Genomic DNA, 27765 nt, shown 5'->3' with positions numbered 1-27765 from the left:
TAAGTATATTGGTATATTACCTGCAGCTATTACAATATGTAATATACTAATATTAAACATATAATATATATTAAATATCAAATGTTATCACTAATCATATCTTTGGCTGCTAATAGCAATTAATTCTTGTTTATAAAGTTTATAATTAATATTTCATTTCTGATTTATTAATTATTTATATAAATACGATATAGTCAATATTCAATAGCTAATATTGCAAATTACAAATTTTTGATTATTATAATATTTATATATTAGTTAGATAATTAGTACTTAGTTTTAAAATATAACTTTTTCAATATTATAAATTATTAAAATTTAAAAATATATTGTTTATTATAATATATTTAATTATTAATCGTACATGATGATAGTTATAATATTGTTATATTGTATTATTTATAATTATAACTTATAACTTTCAGTGATTTGTACAAATACTTTATGTACCTACGTTTCAATAAGTGTTATCAGTAAGACAGTGTAAAGTTTATACTTGATAAAGATATATAATTTTCCATTTTTAAATAACCACAAAAAGAAAATGGAGATTTTGAACAACACAATGTCTAAAATTTCGTAATAAAAATAATTTAGTAATACTCAGAAAGCATTGACATTAAATGTGATTTATTTATAATAATTATGTATAATACAAATGAATAATAATATTAAGTACCTTCATGTTATTATATAATCGAATATAATAGTTTTTAATTCCATAAAGTACCTTCCAATTATTTATTTATTCTGATATTCATTATCAGATCCATTTTCTCGGGTATGTGTATAATGTGTTTAAAAAATATTTAAATAGCTATTATAACTACATATAGTACATATCTACACCATGTTTATTTAATCTAGAGTTTAAAAATATATTACAAATATCCTATTTATATTTATATAGGTGATGATGATGAATCTATAGTTTTATTAATTAGAGATATAAATACATAAATGAGTACAGGCATTTATCTTAAGATCATTTTTATCAAAATACATATTTTTAAAAAGTATTAAATTGATTTAATTTTTTTTAACACATCCTTCCATTTATACGTCTATAATCATAAGATTATATGTTTATTGTTATACAGGAAGAAATAAGATGATTAATTAAAGTTTCATTGTTTTTAGCTTTTTTATTATATTTTGGATAAAATAGGACTTATAATATAAGTCATGTGTATACAAATTATCGATATTAATTTATATTCAACACAGCAATTCCTTTAAATTGTGAACTGTAATAGTATGTCAATATGAGTAATGTGACTTGATAGAATTCTGTAGAGTACGATTCACTCTAAAGCCTACTTCTATAATGGTCAATGGATCACCTCATTTACTCTTATTCTTTGTTGAGCCCCGTTCACAACTATATGGATTAGGGTTTGTTTATAATAGGTAGATAGAAAGCTCAGAATCTCAGATGTCGAAAAAAGCTAAAGGACCTGGAACACCAAAGACATTATTTTTGAATATTGAGTCCTGTATGATTTATATACCTAATATATTTTAATTTAGTGACACGTTTTTTCAATAAAAGTTGCCAAACGTATTTGAATAAAAATTGTTAAGAAAATACTGTATCAACATAATATACAGGAATAACTATTTTTAAAAGGTAATAAAATAAAATGTATAACATCTCTATAAAAACAGTAAGTAGGTACTTCGTTCGCAGTTTAGGTGTCGTGGTTGCGGAGTACATTTGAACACTACACACTCGTATATTATGATCTATGATAATATTATTACTTATAAATTATTATCCATATTATATTATACCTAAGTTTATAACATAATATTTCAAAATGAATAAATTTAATTGTTGAAATTATTTAATTATAATAATCTCTCTCCCCCACTAATTAATTATGTTTAAGCTACCAATTTACAAAAATCTATAATCAATTAATATGATATTATGTACCTAACTGGATAATCAGCTAGGGTGTCTAATTTACAAATATTTGAAATCAGTACCTAATAGAAACAAGTACGTATACAAGGGTAGTTGGGGGTTCAACCCCTCAATATTTTTTTTTGTGTACGTACCTAAGTAAAGGAATATAGAAACATATATCGTAACTACAGTTTGAGATTTTGATGATATAATAGCGTGATTTAGAAAAATTATAAAAGAGATATGCATGAATATTTTTGAATAACAAAAGGTATTTTGTGGACACAGCATAATTAATAGAATCTAACAAAAAAGGATCACCGTCGATAGAATGTTGTTTTTGTGAATTATTCTGATAAACCTAGGGGTAAATTGGTGCATTGAAGGTATAATTATTAAAAAATTTTGTATAAATCGTTTTAAATTTAAGTATATTTTAAATTATTTTATGTGTTTTTTATTTTTATGAATTTTTTTTTTTGTAATTGATACAATATTCTCCCTTGAGAGTTAATGTAATATGGAAGTATTATAATACAATATTACACATAATATTATTAATTATTATGATATTAGTTTTCATATACTAAACATTAAACGCTTGCAATATTTATTAATATTTAAATATTGTATGAGTAATGTGAACATGTTTAAATTTGTGAAACTTGTTTGATAATTCGGCTGAAAACGGTGAATCAATGAAATTAGTAACTAGCCAGTGGCCTTACTGGTATAATATATTAATATGCTAATTATTGATATTATATCGTCATAATATTGAACGTGCAATGTGGTGAAATTACAGATACATGATATATACGTAGATTAAGTGCATATTGTAAGGACAGCCATGTATATCTGTGGACTGTGTCCCGTGGGTGAAGTATTTAAATTAATAGGATGTCGATGCACTGTTTGTCCTCTCTCTCTGGCACACACATAACACAAAAATCACCAATCACAAAAATTATAGAGAATAATATTTTTGAGGGTCTGACATATCGTTTATCTAAATATTGTCTCAAAATACTTAAATATTCGTTTAAATTTATAAACTTTAATTTTTATTTTTTAAGTCAAATAATACAATAAAGTATAAAACCGATATGTCAAATCTTCAAAAACAATATCTTTCATACTTTATTTGGCAGATTACTCAAAGATTATTCAAAATTCATAAAATAAACTATTTTACGGGTATTATGTTTTACATAATGTTACTCATGAGTCTCTGAGAAAATACAAATATTGCGCCGCTTACATCCTCTTAAATGATTAAAATGTTATGATTCATTCAATAATCTGAGACCGTGATTCATTCGTTAATCGTTATCAATATTCCATTATTAAATTTACAACTTTTATTATTATATCATCGGGAACACTTCAGCAGCTGCAGCTGTTTTGCGGTTTGATATCTCGCTTTATCAAACCATGAATTTTTATCGTCGATTGGTGATAACTGATAAGAATTGTTTACGTCAACACAACGGACTAAGATAAATTATAACGTCGGCTCGTCCGGCATTCGACATTAATACACCATGATATAACATTATTATTTATTATTTATTATTTAATAGTTATTAGTTATTAGTGTTATTACCCATAACGCCTGCGCTCCAGCTCGTTAGTCTTTAAATTAAAATTGTTAATTACAACATTCAAAAGTCGAGAGTATAAGAATTTAGTCCCTAATTACTAGATTTTGTTTTTTTTTTTTTTGTGTATCATTCTTTTGTTACTATCGCAAGCATTTAAAATTTAATCATGGCAAACAATAAGCCGGGACGAATATCTGATAAACTTGTTCAGTGGGAAGCTGAAAAGAACCCATTGGCACCTTTAAGTCAGTCTCAAATCAATGCATATCTGAGTTTGTCCGAACACATAAGTGATAGTGATTTTATGGTATGTGTTTACATTATTGAGAAACTGTATGTAAATTATTGTTTTGAAATATATTGACTATTGTAATTTTTTTTAGTCTTTAGAAATTGAAGATCACAGCATAGACAAGTCTGATATAAATGAAGAATCACAAATTTTAAATAGAAACATTGAATCTGCAGAGGATGTGAGTATGAGATTTTGCAGTATCATAACCAGGAATTGAAAACAGTTTAAATTTAAACTTTAGCTCAATATAAATGGTTATTTGGATTTTATAATCTAATGAATACATACCCTAGTAGTTGATATCCTAATTGATGTCATTTTTTTTTATTAAATAATAGGTATGAGTTAAATATTTTATTTATAGTTTTGACACATAAAATTTTGTTTATTCTTAGTTTCATAAATTCTATCATGAGATTTCACAAAAATGGATGTCTGCAGATATTAAACCATGTATACAACTTGCAAACGAACTACGAAGTCAATTAGATGAATGGAAATTAATGTTATCTAAGGTATTAATTATCTAATTGTATGATTATTTGATGATTGGTGCAAAATCCATCATTTAAACTTTTAATTATAGACAATAATAAATAAGTAATTTTTAGATGGACGAGTGTATGCAGCTTATTGGTATGTTAGAAGAAAAATACAGTGAGGTTTCAAAGAAAACAAACTCTTTATATTTAGCTGGAGAAGAACTGCATACTGATCAGGTTTTTCAAAAATGCGTACAATTTGTTTTGAGCATAAATTATATTTATGTATTTGTTTCAGACAAGTCTAAGTAACATATGCCAAGAAATTAACAAACGTTTGTCCATCTTCAATGCTGCTGACTCTATACACTCAAAATTGGATTCACCTTCATTCATTGTCACCAGTGAAATGTTTGCTAACATGTTAACATCCATTGATACTGGAATTGAATATTTAAATTCTCATGTTAGTATAATTGAATCATCATTATTCACTTGTTATTTGTAATTATCAACTAATATATTTGTCTTTCATAGATGTCGTATAAGGAGAGTAATAAATATCTTGCTCTATATGTAAATGCCAGGTATAAAGCTCTATCACTTGTTCAAACTTATATTACTCAGTGTCTTCAGACAGGGACAGAAAGTTTAGACACAACTGAATTCATAGCTCACTATGGGAAGTTTCAAGCAATTGCAACAAAAGTACGACCAGTATTAGAATTATTGGAAAACCGAATAGATTTGGATCCAGTGTATGTCTGCTGTTTAATTCACTGGCCATTCATTAGATGAGACACTTGAAAAATATAAAATCTTAAATTTATGTGCATAGATATTCTGTAGCATTGGAAGATTGTGTGGTGGCTTATGTGACACGGCGTAAAGCTCTTCTTGGTTCATCCATCAGTAATACACTGTCCAATTACACATCAAGCGGGAGTGATTATTGTTCAACATTACGTTCATCGTGTAAAATACTCATACAATTGACTCATGACGAAAACCGATTATATCAATGTTTTTTTACAAATAAATCTCCAGTATTCAGGTTTAATACAAACATTTATTTCAATGTGTTATTTGATAGTTTGAAAGTCTTATATTCTTTTTTTATTCTAGAGAATATCTAGAAACAGTTTGTATGCATTTGTATGATATGTTAAGACCATTAGTTATTCACATGAAACATTTTGAAACATTAGTGGAACTTTGTACAATCCTAAGAATAGAAATATTACAAGACTATGTTTCTGAAGATGGTAAATATATAAATAATAAATATATTTTATAATATTAATTGAATTTAAACCCAATTGTTTTTTAGCATCACTTGAGGTTTTTGGATCTGTAGCAGAGTTATTATTACAAGATACACAAGAGCGTTTGGTATTTCGAGCAAATTTGTACTTTGTCACTGACATTTCCGAATATAAACCATCACCCGGTGATTTAGCGTATCCAGAAAAATTAAAACAAATGGAAGCAATCGCTGAAGAAATGCAGTATCGACAGTTGACTAGATACGACTCAACTGGAAGTTTAGTGTCATCTGTATCTGAAGCACCATCAGTTATGTCGAAACAGTCTATTGGTAGGTATCATTGGTTATAAAATAGAATATTCTGTAATTAATGGTAGTTATTCATAGTTTTTTATAGCTGTTTCTTATGTTTGTTATAAGTTATAACAGTGAAATATCTTTAAGTAACATCCTTTACATCCTTATGAGGTTGTTATAGTGAAATTTGTTTTACATACAATATACAATGCGTAATAATAAAACAGCTCATCATAATATATTTATAATTGCAACAACACATTAACACCTAACACTAAGCTATTGCAATCTATTATTTAAAAAAAATAAGAACAACAATATTTATGTCTTGTTACAAGCTTTTTTTTATATATTAATTTTTTTTTTTAAATATATATATATATATAATTTAAAATGTATATATACAGTTTATTATCAAAACATTTCTTTGACAACACAAATAATATTATTCTCAATGTTGTTATTAAAAGGTGTATTACCCTGAAATTAATCATTGCAATGAGTGAAATATGGCAAACACTTTTTACATACATAGACATAATTAATTTCATTATTGCACCTTTTTAAATTTTAATTAGTGGATACACTTTAAATTTCTCACAGAAATACAAGTAAAAGAACTTTTGATATTGCATATAAATATGTAATTTTCTAGCTTATATTATTAATTCATCAAGATAAAAATATAAATTCATAAAATTGTTATATGCATGCAAAAATGGGTTTCTATAAAAATCATATATTTTGTTAATTGATTAAATTCTTATAAATGTTAAATTTATTAAAAATATTGCGTTGCAAAAAAATCATAATTTGTTAAAAGTAAAAACAAATTTTTTCATGTTTATCTGTATCTTAAAATACAAATCTAAAAAAGTATGTTGTCAACTAATTTAAAGTACTCATTTATTGAGTATTATACATCTTTAACTACTATGATCAGTTATTTCATCAGTTTGTCTTAATTATTTCAAATTTTCAGTTATATTATCTTTTTTCTTCCCAGTCTAGTTAATTAAGCACTTTCAAACCATCCCTTATAAAAAACAAATGTTTCATTGTACTCTACTACCCTGGGCTTATATAATTCTATTTCATTGTTAACAACTTTTTTTTTTCCAGGTGGATGGACTTCTGCTGCAGATCTTCATGGAATGTGGTATCCACCAGTAAGGCGTACTTTGATGTGTTTATCACGTTTATATAGATGTGTTGATAAAACCATTTTTCAAAGTCTTTCTCATGAGGCAGTAGCATTATGTTTAAAAAACATACATCAAGCTGCTTTGATGATTTCTCAAAAAAAAGGTAAATTTATTTAAAACTGTTTTTGATATTAGTTAGCAGTAATTTGTTTTGTTTATGAAAGTTATTGAGAAAATTAAAATATTACTTCATAGATGTATTACCTAGACTTCATTTCTAGTTATTGTAAGTTAGGTACATAAAATTGAAATTTTTTATCTCTTATACATGAAAAAAGTTTTCACAGTAAAAATTAATAGAAAAAAAAAGAATTATATCAGTCTATTGTAATATTAATAGTAAAATAAATTATTTAAATATCAATATTAAAAACCATAATATGAAATATACTTAGTAATATGCTCTGATAGACTGTTTTTGCTCAAAATTGTTTTATTTATGTAATAATTTATCATTAAAATAAAATTTAACACATAAATTACAGTGACTTTCTCAATGATAAATTTTATTTGACACCTACTGTACAGGAGAATGGTAACTTAATATTACTTATATTCATAAGTTTCCTGTTTAAATTGTTTGCATATGTTTATGCATTTTTGTTGTTGCTTTATTTTAAGGATTTATTGACAAATTTAACACTGAAATATTTTACTTATCAGTTTAATTTGAATATTGAGTATGTACCAAGTAACCATGATAATTATAAATAAAAAAAAATCACGATTATGTAACAGACAGTGTTTAGTGTTTGTTAATTTAATTATTGGTTTTCTTTTTTTTTTAGACACCAACAGACGGGTCTTTGTTCGAGATAAAACATTTATTAATAATCAGAGAACAAATAGCACCATTTCAAGTAGACTTTACTATTAAAGAGTTGAACCTGGATTTTAGTAAAATGAAAAATGCCGGTAAATTAGACATTTACTAAAATTCAGTTAATACATTATTAAAAAAAATATACATTTATGCGTTTTTTTTTTCAGCTTGGGGTTTACTTCAAAAACATGATAAAATGTTTGCTTTAAACTCAAGTAACTCAATTATTGAGTTTTTACTTGAAGGAACACCAGTTGTATTAGAGAACTCTGTGGATTCAAGACGCTTAGTTGATCAAACATTGAAAGAGTCTTGTCAAACATTCATCAACCATTCATCTAACTCATTAATATCACCATTGTCTATGTTTCTGGACGAAGTATGATTTAATTTGTAAAAGCTTATCATTCTCTCAAACATTTCGTTGTATGACATATTGTTACATACAGGTTCAAAAATATATTAAATGGTGTAATATGCAAGGATTTCTGGCTATTGTTAAACAACAAGAATTTGCCCAACCTAAAGCTATTCATGAAAAGGTACAAGAATCGTTGGCAAAAATTAAGAAAGATTTACCATTGCTCCATCAGAGTATGGCATTGTACTTGGCCAATGGAGACACACAGTTTGTCTTGTATAGACCTATAAAAGTATGTCAATTAAAAAAAAAAAAAAAAAAAAACCAAGTATATAATTTATTTATTTTTATATTTTTGTTTTTTAGAATAATATTTTACATATATTTACAAAAATTCAACAATTTTTAACTACAAACAGTTATACCAAAGAAGAGCAAGAACTAATTGCATGTCCTACACCTGAACAGATGTCTATGTTGTTATCCACTTCATCTTTGGCATCTACCAAGTCGTAAGTACAACATTATTATTAATTTGTGTAAAATTTTAACTCTATAATGTAACTTAATGATAACGATTATCTAGGAACTCGAGAAAAACAAGTGCTGTATCCATTGATGAACATCCTGCTGAAACCAATGAAAACTCAATGTAGTATTTAATCAATATAATTAAATTAAAATGGTCTGTGATAAATGTTATGAAATATTCATTCATTAAAATAATAATACTATTATCTATTACTTATTTTAGCATTAATGTATAATTACAAGTTATTTTAAAATGCTGTTAATGATCTAATTGGTTCAGCTATAGTATATCCTGTAACAGTTAAAGATTTTGAACGTTTTTTTTTCTTTAAATAATTTTTAATTTTAATATGTGAAATTTTTTTTTTTTCTCTTTTCCGCTTCACAAATTCAATTATCAATGTGAAAACAGCTAGCAATATTCCTCCGCCCAATAGTACAAACATGCCTTGTACATCATCCAGCGCAAGTTGACGATCTTCAGGGGCAATTATTAGGTTCGGCTGAGAAAATTTGAAACAGTATTTGTCTTTAACAAATGAATGTCTAAAGACATTATTGATTAATTTACTTACATTTATAACCCCAGACTTTTGTATGATTTCCCATTCAATATCTTTGATTATTTTGGTTATTAATCCACTTTGTTGAGCTCGTAATATGAAATTACTAAAAATGTTACGAAATAAAAAATTTTTTTTGTAAGCCACACCAATATTAAATGGAACATAACACTCTGAAGCAACATGAAGGAATATTTTCTTGTTTTTGTACCTAAAATTAATAATATAATATGATTCCTGGCCATGTATTTGCCGCTTAAAATATATAAATATACATACTTCTGTATGAAGTTGTTTTGGTATAAATAAGTGAGTGAAATTTTAGAACCCAGAAAAGCATAATCTAATATGAATCTGGTTCTGACAATGTAATCTATTGCATCCTCTAAATTATTCATAAGCTTTATATTTGACATTAGCCTTTTAGACATTGTATCATTGGTATTATTAAGATAATATTGCCAACCACCCTTATCTAAAATATAAATTATAATTTTAAAATATTAATGTTATTGAGTTTATTGTCTTTTGTTATGATTTTTTTTTTTTAATTATTGGAATATTATGTTTTAACTATGTTTTTTTTTTCTGTTGTCACTTGTCAAATTAGTATTTTATTTTAAAATTATTATTGGCAGATATATTATTATTATTTAAAAATAAAACAATAGTTTATTATGTCTTGTATCATTTTAATGTACTCTTTTCTTATGATAATAATAACTAATAAGTTTCTAAATAATTTGTTTAATCTTTCTGAACTTTCTCTGAGTACAGATTATGAAGTAGTCGTCAAAATAATGAACCAAAAATCGTAAAAAAAATTCCAACTCCACCACAAAGAATAAATGAGTAATTTGTTAATGCGAATACTTAGCACATAATCTTCAAAAATTTGCTCTTCAATATTCTACAATTCACTTGCATTTGGTTTAGGCAGTGAGGAGTTATATCGATATGTGTCTCCAATCTCACACCCGTATTAAAATGTATGTATTTTTAAATTTAGTTATATATCTCATGATAACATTTAAGAGGTAATTTAGGTAATTGTTACCATTACCGTAACTAATAAATAATAATTAATAGGTAAGTAACTACTGTTAACTAATACTTATATATTATATTATACATAAACACAAACACAAATAAATATATTATAAGGAAATCAAATTAAAAATCATAGTATTTTATAGAAACACAAACCATAATGTACAAATAACCCTCCTTTAATTTATTTTTAATCGTTTGTTATTACTTATTATGTGGTATAATAATGCGCGAATTTTATTTAGTTACTAAATAATAGTTAATGGGTATTAGGTACTATTATCTATTATTTATTATCAATTAGGTACCGTTATAGTTTTACATGAAATATTATATTTTGAATTTGTTGAAATACATTTAACATATTTTAATACTTTTAAAGTAGGTACCTATATATTATGTTTTTACGCTAATTTACGTTACAGATTAGGATTAATTAGAAAAGTATATAATAACATTTTTAGATAAACATCAACATATTAAATTCTTGAATAAATTAATTGATTTGAACAAATCAATGAATTTAAAAAGAATTTAAAACTTTTTATAGGGTACCGAAAAAAGGTACATATTCTTAATAAATAGAAAAATGCAAGAAAAGTATTTTGGATACGTAGCACTATAGTAGGTACCTTTTTGATTATTATTATTATTATTTTTTTTGAGTACCTACTTAAACTATTAGTATTCCAATAAAAAAAAGTAATTTAATATTTTTAATTGAATACATAACTTATTCGAAAATTTTACAAAATTGTAATTACCTACCTAACGTCATAACTCTGTAGTGTTGATTGATCAACTGGTATGATGAATCTACTATTACAGGTTGTGCTGGTGATGTTATGAATGCTATTATCGAACTGGTGTAGGCTGTCGTAATGATAATCGTAAAAATCCAATACGTTCCTACAACGAATAATAGTAGTGTAATAGTGATAATAATTAATCAAGTAAAAAAATTTGGAATTCAAACATCAAACGTATCTAATAATAGTATTATAGTAATAATAAATAATAATAAATACATAACCAATAGGTAACACACCTGTAGCGGCCAGTGGGCAGTGGTGCTAAAGTACAAAATGGCAAGGATCTCCAACAATCATGGTTATTACTTATTAGATTGGTGTAATTGAATGGATCATCATCACTTCGATAAGTACAAATTGGTTCAATTAGGGGAGGGGGTAGTTCAGCCTTCACTATTTATAAATTGAAAAAATCGATTAAGTGCAAAACCTCATACTGTACAAATATTTAACTAGGTACCTATAATCTATACCTATCTTATTTTTTCATACTTATATGATGATTATTGATTACTCATAAAGTCATAAATTAGAGCACGGATTTTCAAGCCATTTGTACATTTTTTCTTTTTCCATTCCATTTTACTGCATATTTAACATAAGTCTTGATACACACGTGTAAGTAATAAGTATACATATTATATTATCTATTTCTCACCTGAATTATGTTTAAATATAAATATCTAATGTGATATAGTTTAATAAACTTTGGTGTATGAGTGTTATTTTATATTTATATTAAAAAATAGCAAATTTTTTTAACTTAATGATAACATTTAGATAATTTTAACTATAGCCATTTATGAAATGTATGTTGCATTAACCATAATTGATGGCCGATGGGCGGTAATAATATAATATACCTAGGTTGTGCCGATTGTGGAGTAAGTAGTCGCCATTCAGTGGATCATAAATTTCGTCTATATATACTCTGTTCAAGTTTAGAAACGTAGTCGGCAGCTACCAGTTTTAGTCGGGCGGTGGTCAGAGAACTCTCTTTTGTTTATCCCTATATCGAGTCAACCATCTATGGTCCTATATCGTGTATAGTGAAGCCACGTCCCCGCCGTCGACAACGTTTCTTAACTTGAACAGAATATTGAATATTTTTATTTTTGTTGTGTTAAAAATATTGGTTTCTATAAATTTATATATAACTATTCAAATTTATTAGTAATGATCGGTGAGGTACTATTAACACACATAAGATGGGTAATACAGTATTTTAGGTCTTAACAAATGTGCTCAAAATAACAATAAAAGTGATAACTAAAAATATAATATAATATTTAATAACTAATAATAAATTAGAAGCTATTCAAAAAACAGAGATAGTACACGGATATAGGACATAAGACAAGTAAACAATTAACTCAATAATAAAAAAAAAAAAAAAAACAATGACATCACTCAGATCTGAATATTTAATGGTTGACTGGCGATTGCTTAGTTGCTGAGTAGCTAACATACAGATTTATGTGCTGTTAGTAGTTACTGTTCTTACAAATATTCATATTATTTTTAACTCAACAAAAATAACAATTACATCATTTAGACCTGAATACTTAATGGCTGACTGGTGACTGCTGAGTAGCCAATATGTAGATTTATGCGTTGTTATAATTTTTACCTATATTAATGATTGTATTTGTGTTATAATGAATTATTTAGTGTTCATCGAAAACACTGTTATTTAATACCGAATACTCAATGGGCAATATAACTCGATAATTTGATAATTTATTTTTCTATTCTTATTCATTTTCATAATTTTATTATCTTATGGACTTAAACCAGATTTTATATGTATAGCAGCTGCCATACATAAACACGGACTTTGGCACCACTGACTATGGCTGTAACATATCATTCATATTTTACTCACCAATAAAGAGTCTGGTTGATCCCTTTTTAGTATTGGTCCAAGATTTGACATCCTTGAATGTAAACAAATTCGTGTATGTTCCGAACATATAACAGCACATACTTTCCAGTTGTTTGGGACTCTTGCACAGCGTTTTCACACTACGGTTATTTGTGAACGCTATGGGAAATATAGCCACCATATAAGTGATCACCACCATTACCCAAATACTCCAATGAAATGGACCGAATATCGCTCTGTACCTATTATATACATAACAATTCAAATCTTAGATCTTCGGAATTCTAATGTAAGTAAAGCCTGACTACACTTAGTACATAGTTATATTGCGTATGTGTGTAAAGTTGTCCACTTGACAATGACTGATCAAAGACAGAGGGAGGGAACTTTACAAGTATTTTTCGAATGAATATATTTAGCGTTTTTCAGAAAATTATTTCTTTTTGTAGAGGTTTGAAGTATGTTTTTCAAGTGTAAAATGCGCCAGACTGCATTTTGCCATATTTTAAATCTTTATTATAGTTATTTACTTTTACTAGTATAATAAAATTATCTATTAGATGCAATTTTGGGTCTTCAGCCAATATTCACTGCATAATGTATGAGTTTTCTAGACATAGTTGGTCAGAATGCTAACATGCTTATTGTCTCGAATGAACGCTGCACTGGCGTCTGGCACGTTTGTGGCTGGATATATACGTACCTAGGTATATATTATGAGGAGCGCGAGTCTGACCGGTAACATCAACAGTTGCGTTGCAATAGGGCTCAACATTTACGAATTTGACCAATCAATCTATTCTTTGATATTATAAAGCGGGTATTTTGGTAATAACAATAAACTATTATTATACCTATCATAATTTGATTATGCACGTAACGATATGAAGTGCCTGATTCAACTAAAACGGCACATATTAGGTTAAAAAGACAAATTAGGAGGTTAAGGAAAATTGGAAATGTTTAAACAAATCCAATTTTCAACAAAATTAATTTTTTTTTTTGACGCAATTCGAAAATTTCACCAGATGTTTTTTAATTATTTTTTATTTACGATAAAACTTTAAAATATTTCTTTATAAGTAGTTAATATAAGAACCGATAAATTTAAAATAATATATAAAAAGACAATTATTTTTTAAACATATTAAGTTCAAATTTGGACGAAATTACTTGTTCAAACAATAAATGTGGTTTATTATTTTTTTATTATTTTAAAATATTATTCGTGGGAACTTCAAAAACTTTTCGTATATTATATTATAAATTTTACGATACGCAATGACGTTTTTAATTTATTTAAATATATTATCTATATTTTATACTATGAATCTATTTTTACTTTTACGGTATTTGTAGAAATATTTTGTTATTATATTTCGAAACGAAATTGTGTGTAAGTTGTTATAAAATGTTTTAAATATGTATTAATATATTATTATAATAATTAGTTGCTAATAATATAATATAATAAATGGAATATTTTTAGAAAAAATTACATCAACCTACCGTAATATAATATTAAAAATAAAATAAATTAATTGAAATGCTTTATCGAAAAAAATATGTCATTAAATATACTTAGTGTTTTAGGTTAACAAATAATTTCCACTCAAAAATACAAAACAAAACAATAGGTACATTACACCCATAAAAGTAATCTGCTCGACACCTAATGTACGGCAGAGCGGTACCTACTTGTCTATTTTTTTTTTTTAAGTAAAATATTTAGTAATATATTTACGCTTTTTAAAATTTAATGTTATAGTGCAATAAACTACAAAATAAAACCGGTTTCTCTGACATCTTAAAATTAATTAATTATCTGAGAAAATTATTAGCACAAATTTTTAAATAATTAATGGTACAAATCGGTACAATTAATGGTAAAAAATTTGTAATTTTGATCATTGAGTTGTCATGAAACCGACATCATTTTTATATTTCTTTAAACATAAATTATTATTAGAGATTAAATGCCGTGGATCGTGTTTTAATTATATTAGGTATGTATCTTTTAAAGTCGAGAATATGAAAAATTAGTATTTTTTGATCGGTTCATTTATAAATTATAACAAATGGCTATGATGTTATTGTTATAATATTATTCGTTATTATTACTTGGACAAAGCAAATGATCCCAAAGACATAAATGTCGCACAATCTTGCATGATAACAGGAGAAAAGTCTACCATCGAATAACGATCATTAGTCATGTATAAACCTGAAATTCCGAGTTCAGCTTTGGAAGTCACTAGATCTCCAATGATACGATCGTCAGCTTCATCCCTATAGAAAAAATATATGATCATGTAAATCATGATTTTATTTTTTATTATTAAATTATTAAGTAATAGAGATAAAAATATATAAAATAATTCGGTACTATTTACAATTATAATATATTTAAACTCATAGAAATTTCAAAAAATAGGAAAAAAAAAATTTCGAATGTATACTAAAAGTCTAAATTGAAATAAAACTTGTGTATAAATATTATAGTCGGATTATGAAATTATATTAAATGTAAAGAAACAAAAATGGTAACTTGAGATCAAGATACTATATAGAAAAATAGAAAATTTCTTAATCCTTAGATACTGCAGTATTTATACAAGAATTGCATAAATAAAATATAGTATTATATATAGCTGTCATTCATTATATCGTTCATTATACTTCGTATAAATGTAAGAAATAATAATTTTAATATTTAATAGTTTTAAATATAATTAAATTAATGTTTAACATTCACCTGGATTTTGAGAGAGTTGCATCGTGTATTTCCAACGTGAAATTCAATACTCCCGCGATTAGTTGTAACAATCGAATTTCGATCCCGTCCCACAATATGGATTGTTCTTGAGTTAAAACTTTATCGATGCTTAATAATATTAATAAAATACATAATAAGAACGCATACAACATTGACATAAAAACATACATTTGTTCATTTATTAAAAAAAAAAATGACTTTAAAAAATAAATATATTTAACCGTGTTACCTTCGAAATACTAATGGCGGTTTTTCAATGGCAGACAAAATAAATCGATGTCCACGAAATCCATTAGCTAATTTGACCGGATACAAGTCAACCTCCGGTCTAGTAAATTTATTTAGTTTCCACGTGGTTAAAATTTTTTGGACACTGTTTCCTAAACCATCTATGTACATTTCATGTGTGTATAATTTGATATCAGCTACTTCCTAAAAGAATATCGGCATATATACAGGCTATTCTGTACAAAACAATTGATAGAAATTATGTAATCATTAATACGCATATTATGTGTAAGTAAATGGAAAATGTGTGTATAATTAACTTTTAAATATTTGTTAGCATATTATTTATACTTACTAACTATGCTGCACATTAACCATGCATATATAATAAACAAAATATTTTAAATATTATATATTATATTGGTATTTTGTAATAAGAGTCATTTAGTAAAGAATAAGTTAGTACTGAAGTAAAGTATTTTAATATTGTCCAGCAAGAAAACAGTTCATTAACCAATAAAAATCGGTTCTTTTGCGCATCTCCGTAATAAAACAAATAAATAAATCTCCAATTTCAATGACAGCAGATTCGTGTAGGGATGCACAGAGTTAGCCTACTCTCTCTCTAGACAGTATTTTGGGAACTAAGTAGAAATTTTGTATTCGCACTGTGGAAGTAATGCGAAATTAGTCTCCGCGGCGTCATTGATTCAAAACCGAAAAAAAAATGAAAAGGTATTTCGTATTTAAATGGGTTAATATCGGTTGAAAGATAAGTACTCAAACTATACAAACTAACTTAAGAGTATACGTTACCACTTACCAAAATCAAAATAATAAATAATTTATTTATATTTATGAATTATGAGTAATATTATTATACGTGTTTTAAAGTAACCTAACTATAGTTTTAAATTTTGATTAAATAATTTAAGTACACTAAAAAATTATTAAATCGTTAATAAACATACTATTTTATAATAATTTACAGACTTACAGTAACTCTCAGAGTTATTATTTTATTTGTTTTAATTGATTACATTTTTGTTTTTTTCCTGTAAGGCTGGTCCGGCGGAAGCAATCAATAAGTTCATAATATTTTGGGATGATTGGCTCTCGAAAAATTCTTGTATATGCCATTTAGATCCAATTGTCACTATAAATACTCTGCTGTCAACCGCATGACCAAACTTAGTTACAGTTATTTCAGGATCTTGACACAATATTAGATAATTTACGCATCTAGACTCCAAAACTATAGTATTTTTTGAAGAATACTCATGAATATGATAAATTTTGTATGATATTGAATTCAATGACGTCAACATTATTTGTAAGACATCCTGAAATAATTTAGCCAAATAGTAAACACAATCAAATACAGACCTACTTAAATAATCTTGTTTCATATTTATTTATAAGTTATAATGTGTAACATACAGTAGTAGCTATATTATATTATTATCATAGAATTAATTTTTATAGTTGACTATAGCTGAATTACCCGTCATTGCCGGGCTTAAGTATAAAAACGTAGGTATGTAATCTGGCAAGATTAAATATTGTTTATTCTATTTAAATAAAATTTAATTAAGATTGTTGAAATAATATTTTATACATATTGATATTATATATAGTTATAAAGACAATTTTATTATTATCATAACATATTCTATTATAGTTATAACTTTTGGCCGTAGCTTCGTTTGCGATAAGTTGTAGTAATGAAAGTTTAAAATAAATGTTTTACTATTAGTTATTCAAAATATTATCTACAAAACTTCTTTGTAGACAATATTCTTCGTTATTAATAGGAACCAAATGTCACCAAACTACTGCGGGTGAGCTTACGCGTGAGCAAGCACGTAGACCTGCTCATATGAAAAAAACAGTTTTTTTGCAAGTCTATTCCCGCAAATTTGAGAGTCTAGCCTTTAGACTTGATTATAGTCATTGCAAAGCAGATTCCGAGAGGAAACTGTAATCGTTTAAATTTTTACGGAAAATCGTTCGGAATTAAAGAAATTCGTGGTACAAATACAGTTTCTCCTTTCGTATATCCAGTTAAAATGGTGACTTCCACTATATTGCAATGTAAGGCTTTGACTTTAAGCCAGGTGATTGGTTCCGTTGTACAGTTTAGGTGGTTTCAAATTTCGCAACAACATAATAGGTGTGCCCGTACGCAGAATAAGCCTATGCTGCCTATGATATAGCACCTGGTGACCGATGTTTTTAACGAATTTAAAAATTCAACAGAACCGAACCGACGAGGCATTCAAATTTAAAGGACCAGCAAACGTACGTAATTTTTGTTCGTTTAGATCAATAAGTGAAAGTAAATTAATCGTACTTTCTGTGTTCCGATTTTAAAATTTAAAGTATTTATGAATTTGTTGACATATTTTCTATTTCCAAGAATTGTTGACAAATTATATTTTTAATTGAAAGTGTTTCTTAACAAACATAGTTCAGATAACAACGAATATATATATAAACATTAAAATCGGAATTAGGAAGTATCCTTAATTTACTTAATTAATTTTAGTTTTAAACAACCTTTCTTAGTAGATATCTACGTAATGAAACAAAAATACTGACCGAATTTCATACTCTAATTCAGTGGTTTCGGCTAGGTGGTTTTTTCTATTTTAACATCCATTAGGAGTTGCATTTCATAAAATAAAATTTATAGACAATGTTTATTTGAGTTAAAAAGTATGCATACTTAATTAAAAAAAAAAAAAAAAACAAAAAACGTTTTCAATTTTTACCCATTTTAACCTCATTAATGGTTAAATTTTTAAAAATCCTTTCTTAGTAAATGATTAAGTCATAATAGCTATCTATATGTCAAATTTCATCCCGATCCGTCCAATGATTTGAGCTATGCGTTGATAGATTAGTCAGTCAGCTTAATGTTTAATGTATACAGAAGATAATAGTGTGAACTGTGGAGGTTGAATTTCAAAATTTTAATAGGTAAATAAAATGTTACGATGACTAGTAATGAGATTAATATACTTATTTTTATTCTTCAAATTATGAAGGTTTAATAAAATTATTTAATATTGCTATCTTTAAATTAATTTTGAAATTTATGATACATGAATAGCAGTCAGCACTACAGCAGTATTTCAAACTTTCAAAATTACGTTTTAAGTCGGTAGATAATTATAACGTGCAAGTACTACAAATTTGCATATTTTTCACTTTTTTCCTTAATTACTTATAGATATTGGGTCTTTTTAATTTTTTTTCTGCTAGGGGCCTCATAAAAAGATTTGCCCTGAGCATCTGAAAGTCTAAATCCGACCCTAAGTGTGTATACACGAATAAGTAAATTGTATTTTACACGATTACATACAATTACATACACGATATTTCATTTTATAAAAATTCAAATAATATAAATATTGTGCAATAATGAACTTATCGACATATTTGTATCATATTCGTTATCACAAAGAATAACTGACAATGTAAGAAAAATGGGGTCATCGGGTATTCGGTCGAATAGAATATTAATATTTGAACTTGGAAGTTATAGTATGTATTAGTGTATTACCATTATATAATACCTACTTGTTTATAAATATGAACTGCAGTAGTTTACTATATCGTACTATTACGATATGTTTATATTATATGAGTCATTTATAAATAATATTATGTAGGTAAATATTTACTAGTTCTTGATTTTTTAGAAAAATTTTTAATTTCATAGATTATGATATAATATGAATACCTAGTTATGAAATGTTATGATAAACCTCTACCTTTTCTATATGCTACATCTGCATAAAATTATAAATGTAAAATGAACAACATTAGTGTTACATCATAATATTTATGTGCGATAGTTGATATAATATTATATTAGTAACTAGTTAGGTATCTACTACATAATTTATTCAATACATTATAATATAATATATTAATATTTTTAGCGTTTGCTCATCATTATTATTAGGTAATTGATCATTATAATAATTTGTTTCTATTTTAATAGTAGTAATACATCTATATCTATACACTGGGCTAAGTATACATACTGACCATAATACGAATAGGTAGGTAATGAGTAATGACTAAAGACAATTTTGTTAAAGTTATGAGTAATGATTAATGAATAATGTACTATATAATACATACAAAAGGTTTAAAAAAAAATGATCATCACTTTAGGCCTCCTTCTATAAAATAAAATCTAAGCTACATTAATATTTTTTACTTCATAGTACACAATTAATCTAGTATATTATATTTAAAATATAATACACACATACACATATACGATATACATGAATAATTAATAAATAAAAATAACAATTTTTTAAAGTAAAAAATTTAAATTTAAAACAATAAAAAAATGTTGTTTAATTTAACTACAAATTAAGTAATAAAATGTTTCAAAAACTTTAATTAACTTTTAAATAATCAGTATTGTTTAGTAAATAAATCACCTGGTACAGTTAATTTGTTTATATTTGTTTTTTTAAATTTATAGTTAATAGTTTGTTAATATATTTGTAATGTAAAAATTAAATTAAAATAACTCTTAGCAAACACAACAAAAATAAATTGCAATACACATAATACTATATAATATTTATTATAGTCCATCATTATAGTTCATCATAATTTATTAGTTATCCAAATTTTTAAAATTAGAATTATTTGTGTAAAATTGTAACAATAATCTAATTTTAATACAAATACTGTAATATATAAGTATAATAAGAAATTACATTTTAATAATAAATTTATAAGTCTAAACTCAATTAAGCTGTTATCTATTTTATAAATTATAAATTAAACATTGTATAAATAACATTTAAACAATATTATTTCCTTTTTTTAATGGATAAGAATAACTTAATGTAATAAAATTATTAATAGTAATAATTACCTTGTAATACAAATCAGTATCAAATAAGTCATCATAAATTATATTAACATGACAACTGCTCAAATACTTGTTGATGATTTCATTAACCAAAGAATTTAGCACTTTGATTTCTGGTTTTTCTTTCTAAACTCAATAAAATATTGCCTCTAATAAAATTTATTTTAAAATACAAATTAACTAACAATAAATTAGTATTTTAATTACTTACATTAATTAAATCGAGTTGAGAAACTAAATTTGCAAAATTATTATAGGATATATTTTGATTTCCGTTTATTAAATGAGTACAACTAGCTAAAACAACCAACAGGATCATTGAAAACGGCATTATTTCTTAAGTTTATAATACATTGAGCAACTTCACGTACTCATACAGTGAGGTACTTTATACTTTATGGAAAACCTATTATTTTTCTTGTTGAGTCCTTAAAAATTCTATTACAATATAATCAAAAAACAATTTCATACTGCATGTCATATTTAATATTAATAAAATAATAAAAATGTATATATGTTTATATATGCTATAATAGGGATATAAACCACATTATATAATAATAAAGTTTTTTATAAAATTGATTGGTATAGTGTTATCATGACTAGTTATTTTTTGTAATGACTCTATAAATATATATTTAATAATGAGCTATAGGAATGCATTTCAGGAGTGCCTACAATATTTTTGGGCCTTTTTCATAATATTTTTCCTCGAATTTAGTATCTATTTCTAAGATAGTTTCATATTTATTTATGATTTGTACATTTATACAACATCAAGCTGTTATATCATGATAATTTTTTCCTCATAAATTAAAAATATTTTAGAAAAAATTCACATTTAATTTTAGTAACATTAGTTTTAATATGAACCCCTTATTTTGAGATTTTTATTTTAGTCCCCAATAACAACATTTTTGGAGGGGGTAGCACCACCCAGCACCTCTTGTGCGCGTGCCTATATGCATAATTATATTAGATGAACAAAAGAAGTAGAAATAGGTTTAATATCTATGTATAATTTAATATTAATCAAGAACACAATAATTAACTAATGTTTTTATATTTTTTTTTTATTAAAGAATTGGATTAATTTTGAAATTTGCTTCCGTGGGCTTAAGAATATTTTAAAATCCCTACAATCTATATTGTACAAGTTATAGCGGCTTAAAATAATGGTAAAAAAGGCATACTGAGTTTGCATTTTAAACTTTTCTAAATTAAAAAAAAAAATGTTAACACGATACACTCGCACACTGTATAATGTATTGAACATTAATTATCTATATAGTATATTTTAATATGAATGATGTGAATTTTTGTTTTCAAGTATGATATATTTTGTGTCTACTCATTTTAAAATAGGTATTCACCTGTCTTATAGTTATTTATAATATATTCGAGTGGCCGATGTTACGTCGGTATTCATTTTATGACATACGCTGATTAGATTATTCTGTAATATTATAATATACCTAATATAATAGTTTTGTTTTTTAATATTATGTTTAAGTCTGTATTATTAAAATTGACTATAATTGTATGTATAGGCATACTATATCCTTTGGATGTATTAATTTGATTATAAAATACATATACCATTTTCCGTTTGGGTAATAAATTAATATCATGTTTATTTATAGAATTATACGACATAGGTACCTAATACTTTTTAGTTGATCTAATATGGGTATACCTACCTATACTGATTCAACTATCATTTTTATTATAAATATTAAACATGTTCTACGATTGAAAATTTAATCTCTACGAAATAGTTTAGATTATCGGATACCTACAATTATATCGTGTTTTATCATATAAAACGTGAATAATTGTCAAATGTGTACTTATTATTAAAAATAAAAATGTTATTACTATTATTAAAATCATGTATATGTAGGTACAAATTGTACACTGTAGGTACATTTTGTATATCTTGTAAATTGGATTTATTTTTGTAAATAAATAAATAAATAAATAATTATTATTCGAGTCTTGAAGAAAATTTAATACCTGCAAGTGTTGCCAGCATTTTGGAGCGAATTGACCCATTGTCAACTTAAAGGAAAGAATATTTTCTGTGTTTGTATATCAGTTTTTTTACGAAATTTTAATTTTCAAGCGAGTCGTGATTATTTTTAAACTGAAATATATTACATACTCGCTGAAATATAAGAAAAAGAAAACTTAATAATACAGATTATACTGTTACATTTTAACTTGATAATAGCCAATAGGTCAATAATTCACTCTCTCTGTATTCAAATTTTAAATTCCCGCATAGGTAGTAGTAGCAATTGCTACTGGTACTATGGTTGTATTTTGTATTACTGATAAGTACTGTTTTACATGTTATCAGAGCCGCTGTTATCGCCGAAAACGGCTGATCGGTTTAACCTCATTCGGAGAATATTATGGTTCTTCGTTATTTGGAAACGTACACATCGTATGTATTACTACACATAGAGTATGGTTTTACATCACGACAATAATAATAATAATAATAATAATAATAATACCATGTCGTCATTCAAGGTGTATTGATAACAAGACGTGATATCAACACATCACCTTGTCAGTACTCATTTCTCGGCATGTTGTCGAGTTGTCGTCATCATTTGCCACTATCACGCGGTCGTGACTTGCGGTGCGTTCGTCCGTCCGTTATTAAGTCGGCTTGGTCCCCTTAGAGATTGTGCATACGCTCAGCCGTCGAACGACCAGACTTTAAGGTCCGCTCGCTTGCCTTCGAGTTACCCGTCATCCCGATATACGCCATGCCGCCCCTGGCCACCGCGAGAACGTTACCCGAAGAAGACGTCAAACTACCCGGCATTAATGCAGTTTTGCTCGGGCCACCTGGTTCGGGCAAGGGGACGCAGGTAGATATCATTTTTTTTTTAAATATATTCTCAGGTGTTTCTGTTTATTTTCGTTAAATTTTTTTATTTTTATTTATATTAACTTTGCACTTTTTAGGCACCAAAACTGTTGCAGAAATTTTACTCGTGTCACTTGTCCACGGGAGATATGTTGCGCTCCGAAGTAGCCTCTGGTTCGGAACTGGGTCAGAGGGTGAAAAAAGTCATAGAATCAGGTAACTACCCATGACATTCCGAATTAAAAATTGCATTTATTCGAGTTTCTATTAAATTCCCAACTCCGGTTTCCTCTGTTTCTTGATTGGTCATGCAGGTTGTTTTATTGTATTTAAAAAATCTCATTTCTAATAAAACTTTATTTTATTTATTTATCAAATAATACTACGAATAAGCTGTAAACGTTAATACTCTGTACGATATGTTTTTAACACAATTTCTTTGGTTTAAAATTATGTAACCTTTCCAGTATAAAAAACTAATTAATTTAAATATTTTTAATCATGTAATTTACTTGAATGTTAATTGCATTTAAAAATAATATTACATTTTTTAAAATAACTGATCTTAAAAACTTGTAGTTGCTGTTTATTATACTTAAACATTTAAATAAGCTCCTATATGTGTAAAATAACTGCTATGAAATTGTCAGTCATACTTATATATTTGAATCAATTTTTAAAAAAAAAAGTGTATTCGTAAGTTTATCATGTATAATTTTTTTTTTTTTTTTTAATGAGTAAAATATTTAGCTATGTTTTCTTTTTACAATTTAGAGGTCATATTATATGATATTTTGTTAGAACCTCTACAATGACCAGTGTTTGACAGACAGACCCCCCACCAATAGTTATGTTTGTAGTAGGAGGCTAGCAAGGTTCCTTCTCAGATTTTTTTTAAAAATATTAAGATTAAAAATTCTTCTAAATAATAAGAATTAAATAGTTAGTAAGTATTGCATTTAACTCTTATTATTCTAACTATTTTTTGTAAGAATTTATAAGTAATAAACAGTATATAATTTAGGTATGTAATTATTTTTTATATGATTTTAAGTTCAATGTTCAATTTTGTACTTTATCTTTGAAGGTTTTTTCCCCAAGTTATGTGTTATTACTGCTGGTTATTTCAAAACATACCTATTATGATATAATACTATTAATACTTTTTGTTTAAAAATGTGTTAGTACTTAATCTATATTATAATTTATATTTAATACCAATTTTATTATATAATAATACATGTGTATTTAAAGTTTTTAATATCATCATCATTACTATGAATACCTTGAAACAATTATAAAATACATGATTAGTTATTAAAAGTTATTATAATTACATTGATATATCATATATTCATGTCCTGTATTGTTATGGATTTAATAAGGTTATATTTAAATTATACAAATTAGAAAATAATTATAATTTATTATATATAAAAGTTATTATTATAATTCAATTAAGATCATTTTTTTTTGCATGGTCATTTTGTGGTACTTCTTCAAATTAAAATTGCGGTAAAAAAGTTTAAAAAGGTGGCAAGTAGGTAGGTCTAATAAGTATTGAGTAGGTCACTGTGGCCATGAATATGTTAAATTTGAATTCAATGATATATAATTGGATATGAAAAATGATTCTTAGTGGAAACAATCTATGAACCTATACCATTTAGTACAGTGGTTCTCAATCTTTTTAGGACCGCAACCCAAATTTTTTTCCAAAAATTTATCGCGATCCCCATAGTTTTAAATTTACAGAATCAAAAAAGTAATTTCAAAAAACAAACTGTTTTATTACTTATTTACTACTTTATAATAATCATTGTAATAATATACTTATAATAATAATATAATACTACTTCTCGCGACCCACAGTTTGAGAAACGCTAATTTAGTATATTCAATGCTTTTTTTTTTATATTATTATTAGATACAGTAATTTATTTCATTATTAGTATTATTTTAGGCTGAATAAATTTTTGCATTAAAAAATATCATTGCTTGTATAAAATATAATAACATACATAAAAGTTTTATGTCTCTATAAAATAAATAATGTTTTTGAACTATAATAAAATCATAAATATTATTACTCATAGTTTAAAAGTCATCATTTTAACTTAAAATTCCTGAAATAAATTGTGTTTTTATTTATTTTAGTTGTTTTGGTTTAATTTTAAATATTTTTGAAGAATATTGTATTAAATTTTTAAGCATCAACAATAAAATTTGCAAATTATATAATTAATAAACTGGTAGTCATGACCTGGTATGTACATTGCTTTGATATACTGTATATAAAAATTTAGTTGAAAATGTCATTAATGGGTGCCGTCTGTTCTCCTCAAAGATATTTAATGACGTCTATGTATTTGTTATAATATTAAATATTTTTTAAAATTTTTTATACTTATTATATTATTGTATTTCTTAGGTAATAAATTTAGTCTTTTACAATTTCATGCAATAAAAAAAAACATAAATTTTAAACAGCTAAATTTTTAAATAAAATTGTTTAATGCTTTGCTTATTAAATATTTTAAATTAAGTTGTATACAATGTATTGTACATGAAATATTTAATTTATATTATTCTTAGTTTTTATTATTTAATATCTTTAGAAGTAAATAATAATTTTATTTTATTTATTTTTGAATTTTAGGCAATCTTGTTAGTGATGATCTTGTTGTTGATTTGATTGATCAAAATTTAGATAGACCAGAGTGTAGACAAGGATTCTTATTGGATGGTTTCCCACGAACAGTACCTCAAGCTGAAAAAGTAAAATAAAAAAATATAATTATTTTCAATAATTTTAGTACCTAATACATTTAATTCTATTTTCAGCTGGATAATCTTTTAGAAAAACGGAAAACACAGCTAGACTCTGTGATCGAGTTTAACATAAGTGACAGTTTATTGGTACGCCGTATAACAGGGCGTTTGATACACCCTGCTAGTGGCCGATCTTATCATGAAGAATTCCATCCTCCAAAAGTTTATATGAAAGATGATGTAAGCTTTATCTTTAATTCTGATATAATATTTTATTAATTTAATTTTAATTTTTATATTTTAATCAAATATAATTATATTATAGTTTCTAAATCTCTGTCTGTAATTTCTAGATAAGTGGTGAGTCATTGATTCGCCGTGCTGATGATAATGTGGATGCTTTAAAAAAGCGTCTTGAATCATATCATAAACAAACAACCCCATTAATAGATTATTATCAGAAAAAAGGTTTGTGAAAATTATTAGCTGTAATTGAAAATAAGTGTTTTAATTAAAATGTTGTTTTAGGAATTCATACTAAAGTTGATGCCTCTAAAAGTTCTGATGAAGTTTTCAAAATGGTAGAAAATATATTTTTACGTTGTTCAAGTTCAGCCAATAAAGACAGAGTAATATTTGTTTGAATCATTCCAATTTTGAAATTTATTGTTTGATGTCTTCAAAATGTTAAACGTACAAAATCATAAAGTTTTCCATTTTCTCAATAATTTTAGTTACTATAATTCTAATAAAATGATCTGAAATTGTAACATTTTTATAATAGTAAATAGTGTATTATTCGGTGTTTCTTTATTAACACATAATAATTATTTTAGGTTTAATATAAACAAAAAAAAAAAACCAGTGATTTGGGAAAGTAAGTATTGTTATTCAATTTTACATACTTTGTGTACTTCTTAAAAAAGTTTTTACGAGTTTAATATATAAACATTTTGTTTGATTTGTTTTTATTTTTTATATATACATTTTTTGTAGGTATGTTTATAGATAAAATAAAATGAGTTTATACAATTGTAAAAATAAAAAGGGTATTTTAATATTTAGTATTTACTTAGTTTTCCTACATTTTAATTAAGTAATTGTTTTGA

At 25.6% G+C, this 27765-nt stretch overlaps 3 protein-coding genes across 4 annotated transcripts; 2 read left to right on the top strand and 1 right to left on the bottom strand.

Moving 5' to 3' along the window:
- Positions 1–3408: 3408 nt before the first annotated feature.
- Positions 3409–8976, top strand: LOC112593176 (conserved oligomeric Golgi complex subunit 3). The gene is made up of 15 exons (XM_025337511.1): positions 3409–3823; positions 3900–3989; positions 4207–4326; positions 4423–4530; positions 4592–4759; positions 4831–5051; positions 5132–5347; positions 5419–5558; positions 5624–5890; positions 6980–7162; positions 7849–7977; positions 8053–8264; positions 8335–8538; positions 8613–8758; positions 8833–8976. The coding sequence occupies exons 1-15, from the start codon at positions 3683–3685 to the stop codon at positions 8900–8902; spliced, it is 2415 nt and encodes an 804-aa protein (XP_025193296.1). The 5' UTR covers positions 3409–3682; the 3' UTR covers positions 8903–8976.
- LOC112593177 (ionotropic receptor 21a) lies at positions 8960–23134 on the bottom strand. The gene is made up of 12 exons (XM_025337512.1): positions 23017–23134; positions 21212–21297; positions 21004–21126; positions 17132–17434; positions 16093–16295; positions 15843–15971; positions 15209–15376; positions 13088–13329; positions 11159–11299; positions 9620–9815; positions 9353–9551; positions 8960–9280 (listed from the first exon to the last, which is right to left on the bottom strand). The coding sequence occupies exons 1-12, from the start codon at positions 23033–23035 to the stop codon at positions 9026–9028; spliced, it is 2064 nt and encodes a 687-aa protein (XP_025193297.1). The 5' UTR covers positions 23036–23134; the 3' UTR covers positions 8960–9025.
- A 436-nt stretch (positions 23135–23570) lies between these two features.
- Positions 23571–27539, top strand: LOC112593196 (adenylate kinase). Of its 2 annotated transcripts, XM_025337539.1 has the most exons (7): positions 23571–23885; positions 23983–24100; positions 26544–26662; positions 26729–26896; positions 27010–27124; positions 27185–27285; positions 27493–27539. In XM_025337539.1, the coding sequence occupies exons 1-7, from the start codon at positions 23781–23783 to the stop codon at positions 27496–27498; spliced, it is 732 nt and encodes a 243-aa protein (XP_025193324.1). In that variant the 5' UTR covers positions 23571–23780; the 3' UTR covers positions 27499–27539. The 2 variants fall into 2 exon arrangements, with proteins under 2 accessions (XP_025193324.1, XP_025193323.1); XM_025337538.1 differs by lacking the exon at positions 27493–27539 and having other exon boundaries at positions 27185–27432.
- The last annotated feature ends 226 nt before the right edge of the window (positions 27540–27765 follow it).

The sequence above is a fragment of the Melanaphis sacchari genome, unplaced genomic scaffold (assembly GCF_002803265.2).
Source record: "Melanaphis sacchari strain LSU unplaced genomic scaffold, SCAv2.0 Contig1_pilon_pilon, whole genome shotgun sequence".
Taxonomy (NCBI): domain Eukaryota; kingdom Metazoa; phylum Arthropoda; class Insecta; order Hemiptera; family Aphididae; genus Melanaphis; species Melanaphis sacchari.
The sequence above is the reverse complement of the archived record's forward strand: the minus strand, read 5'-3'. Positions and strand labels throughout refer to the sequence as shown.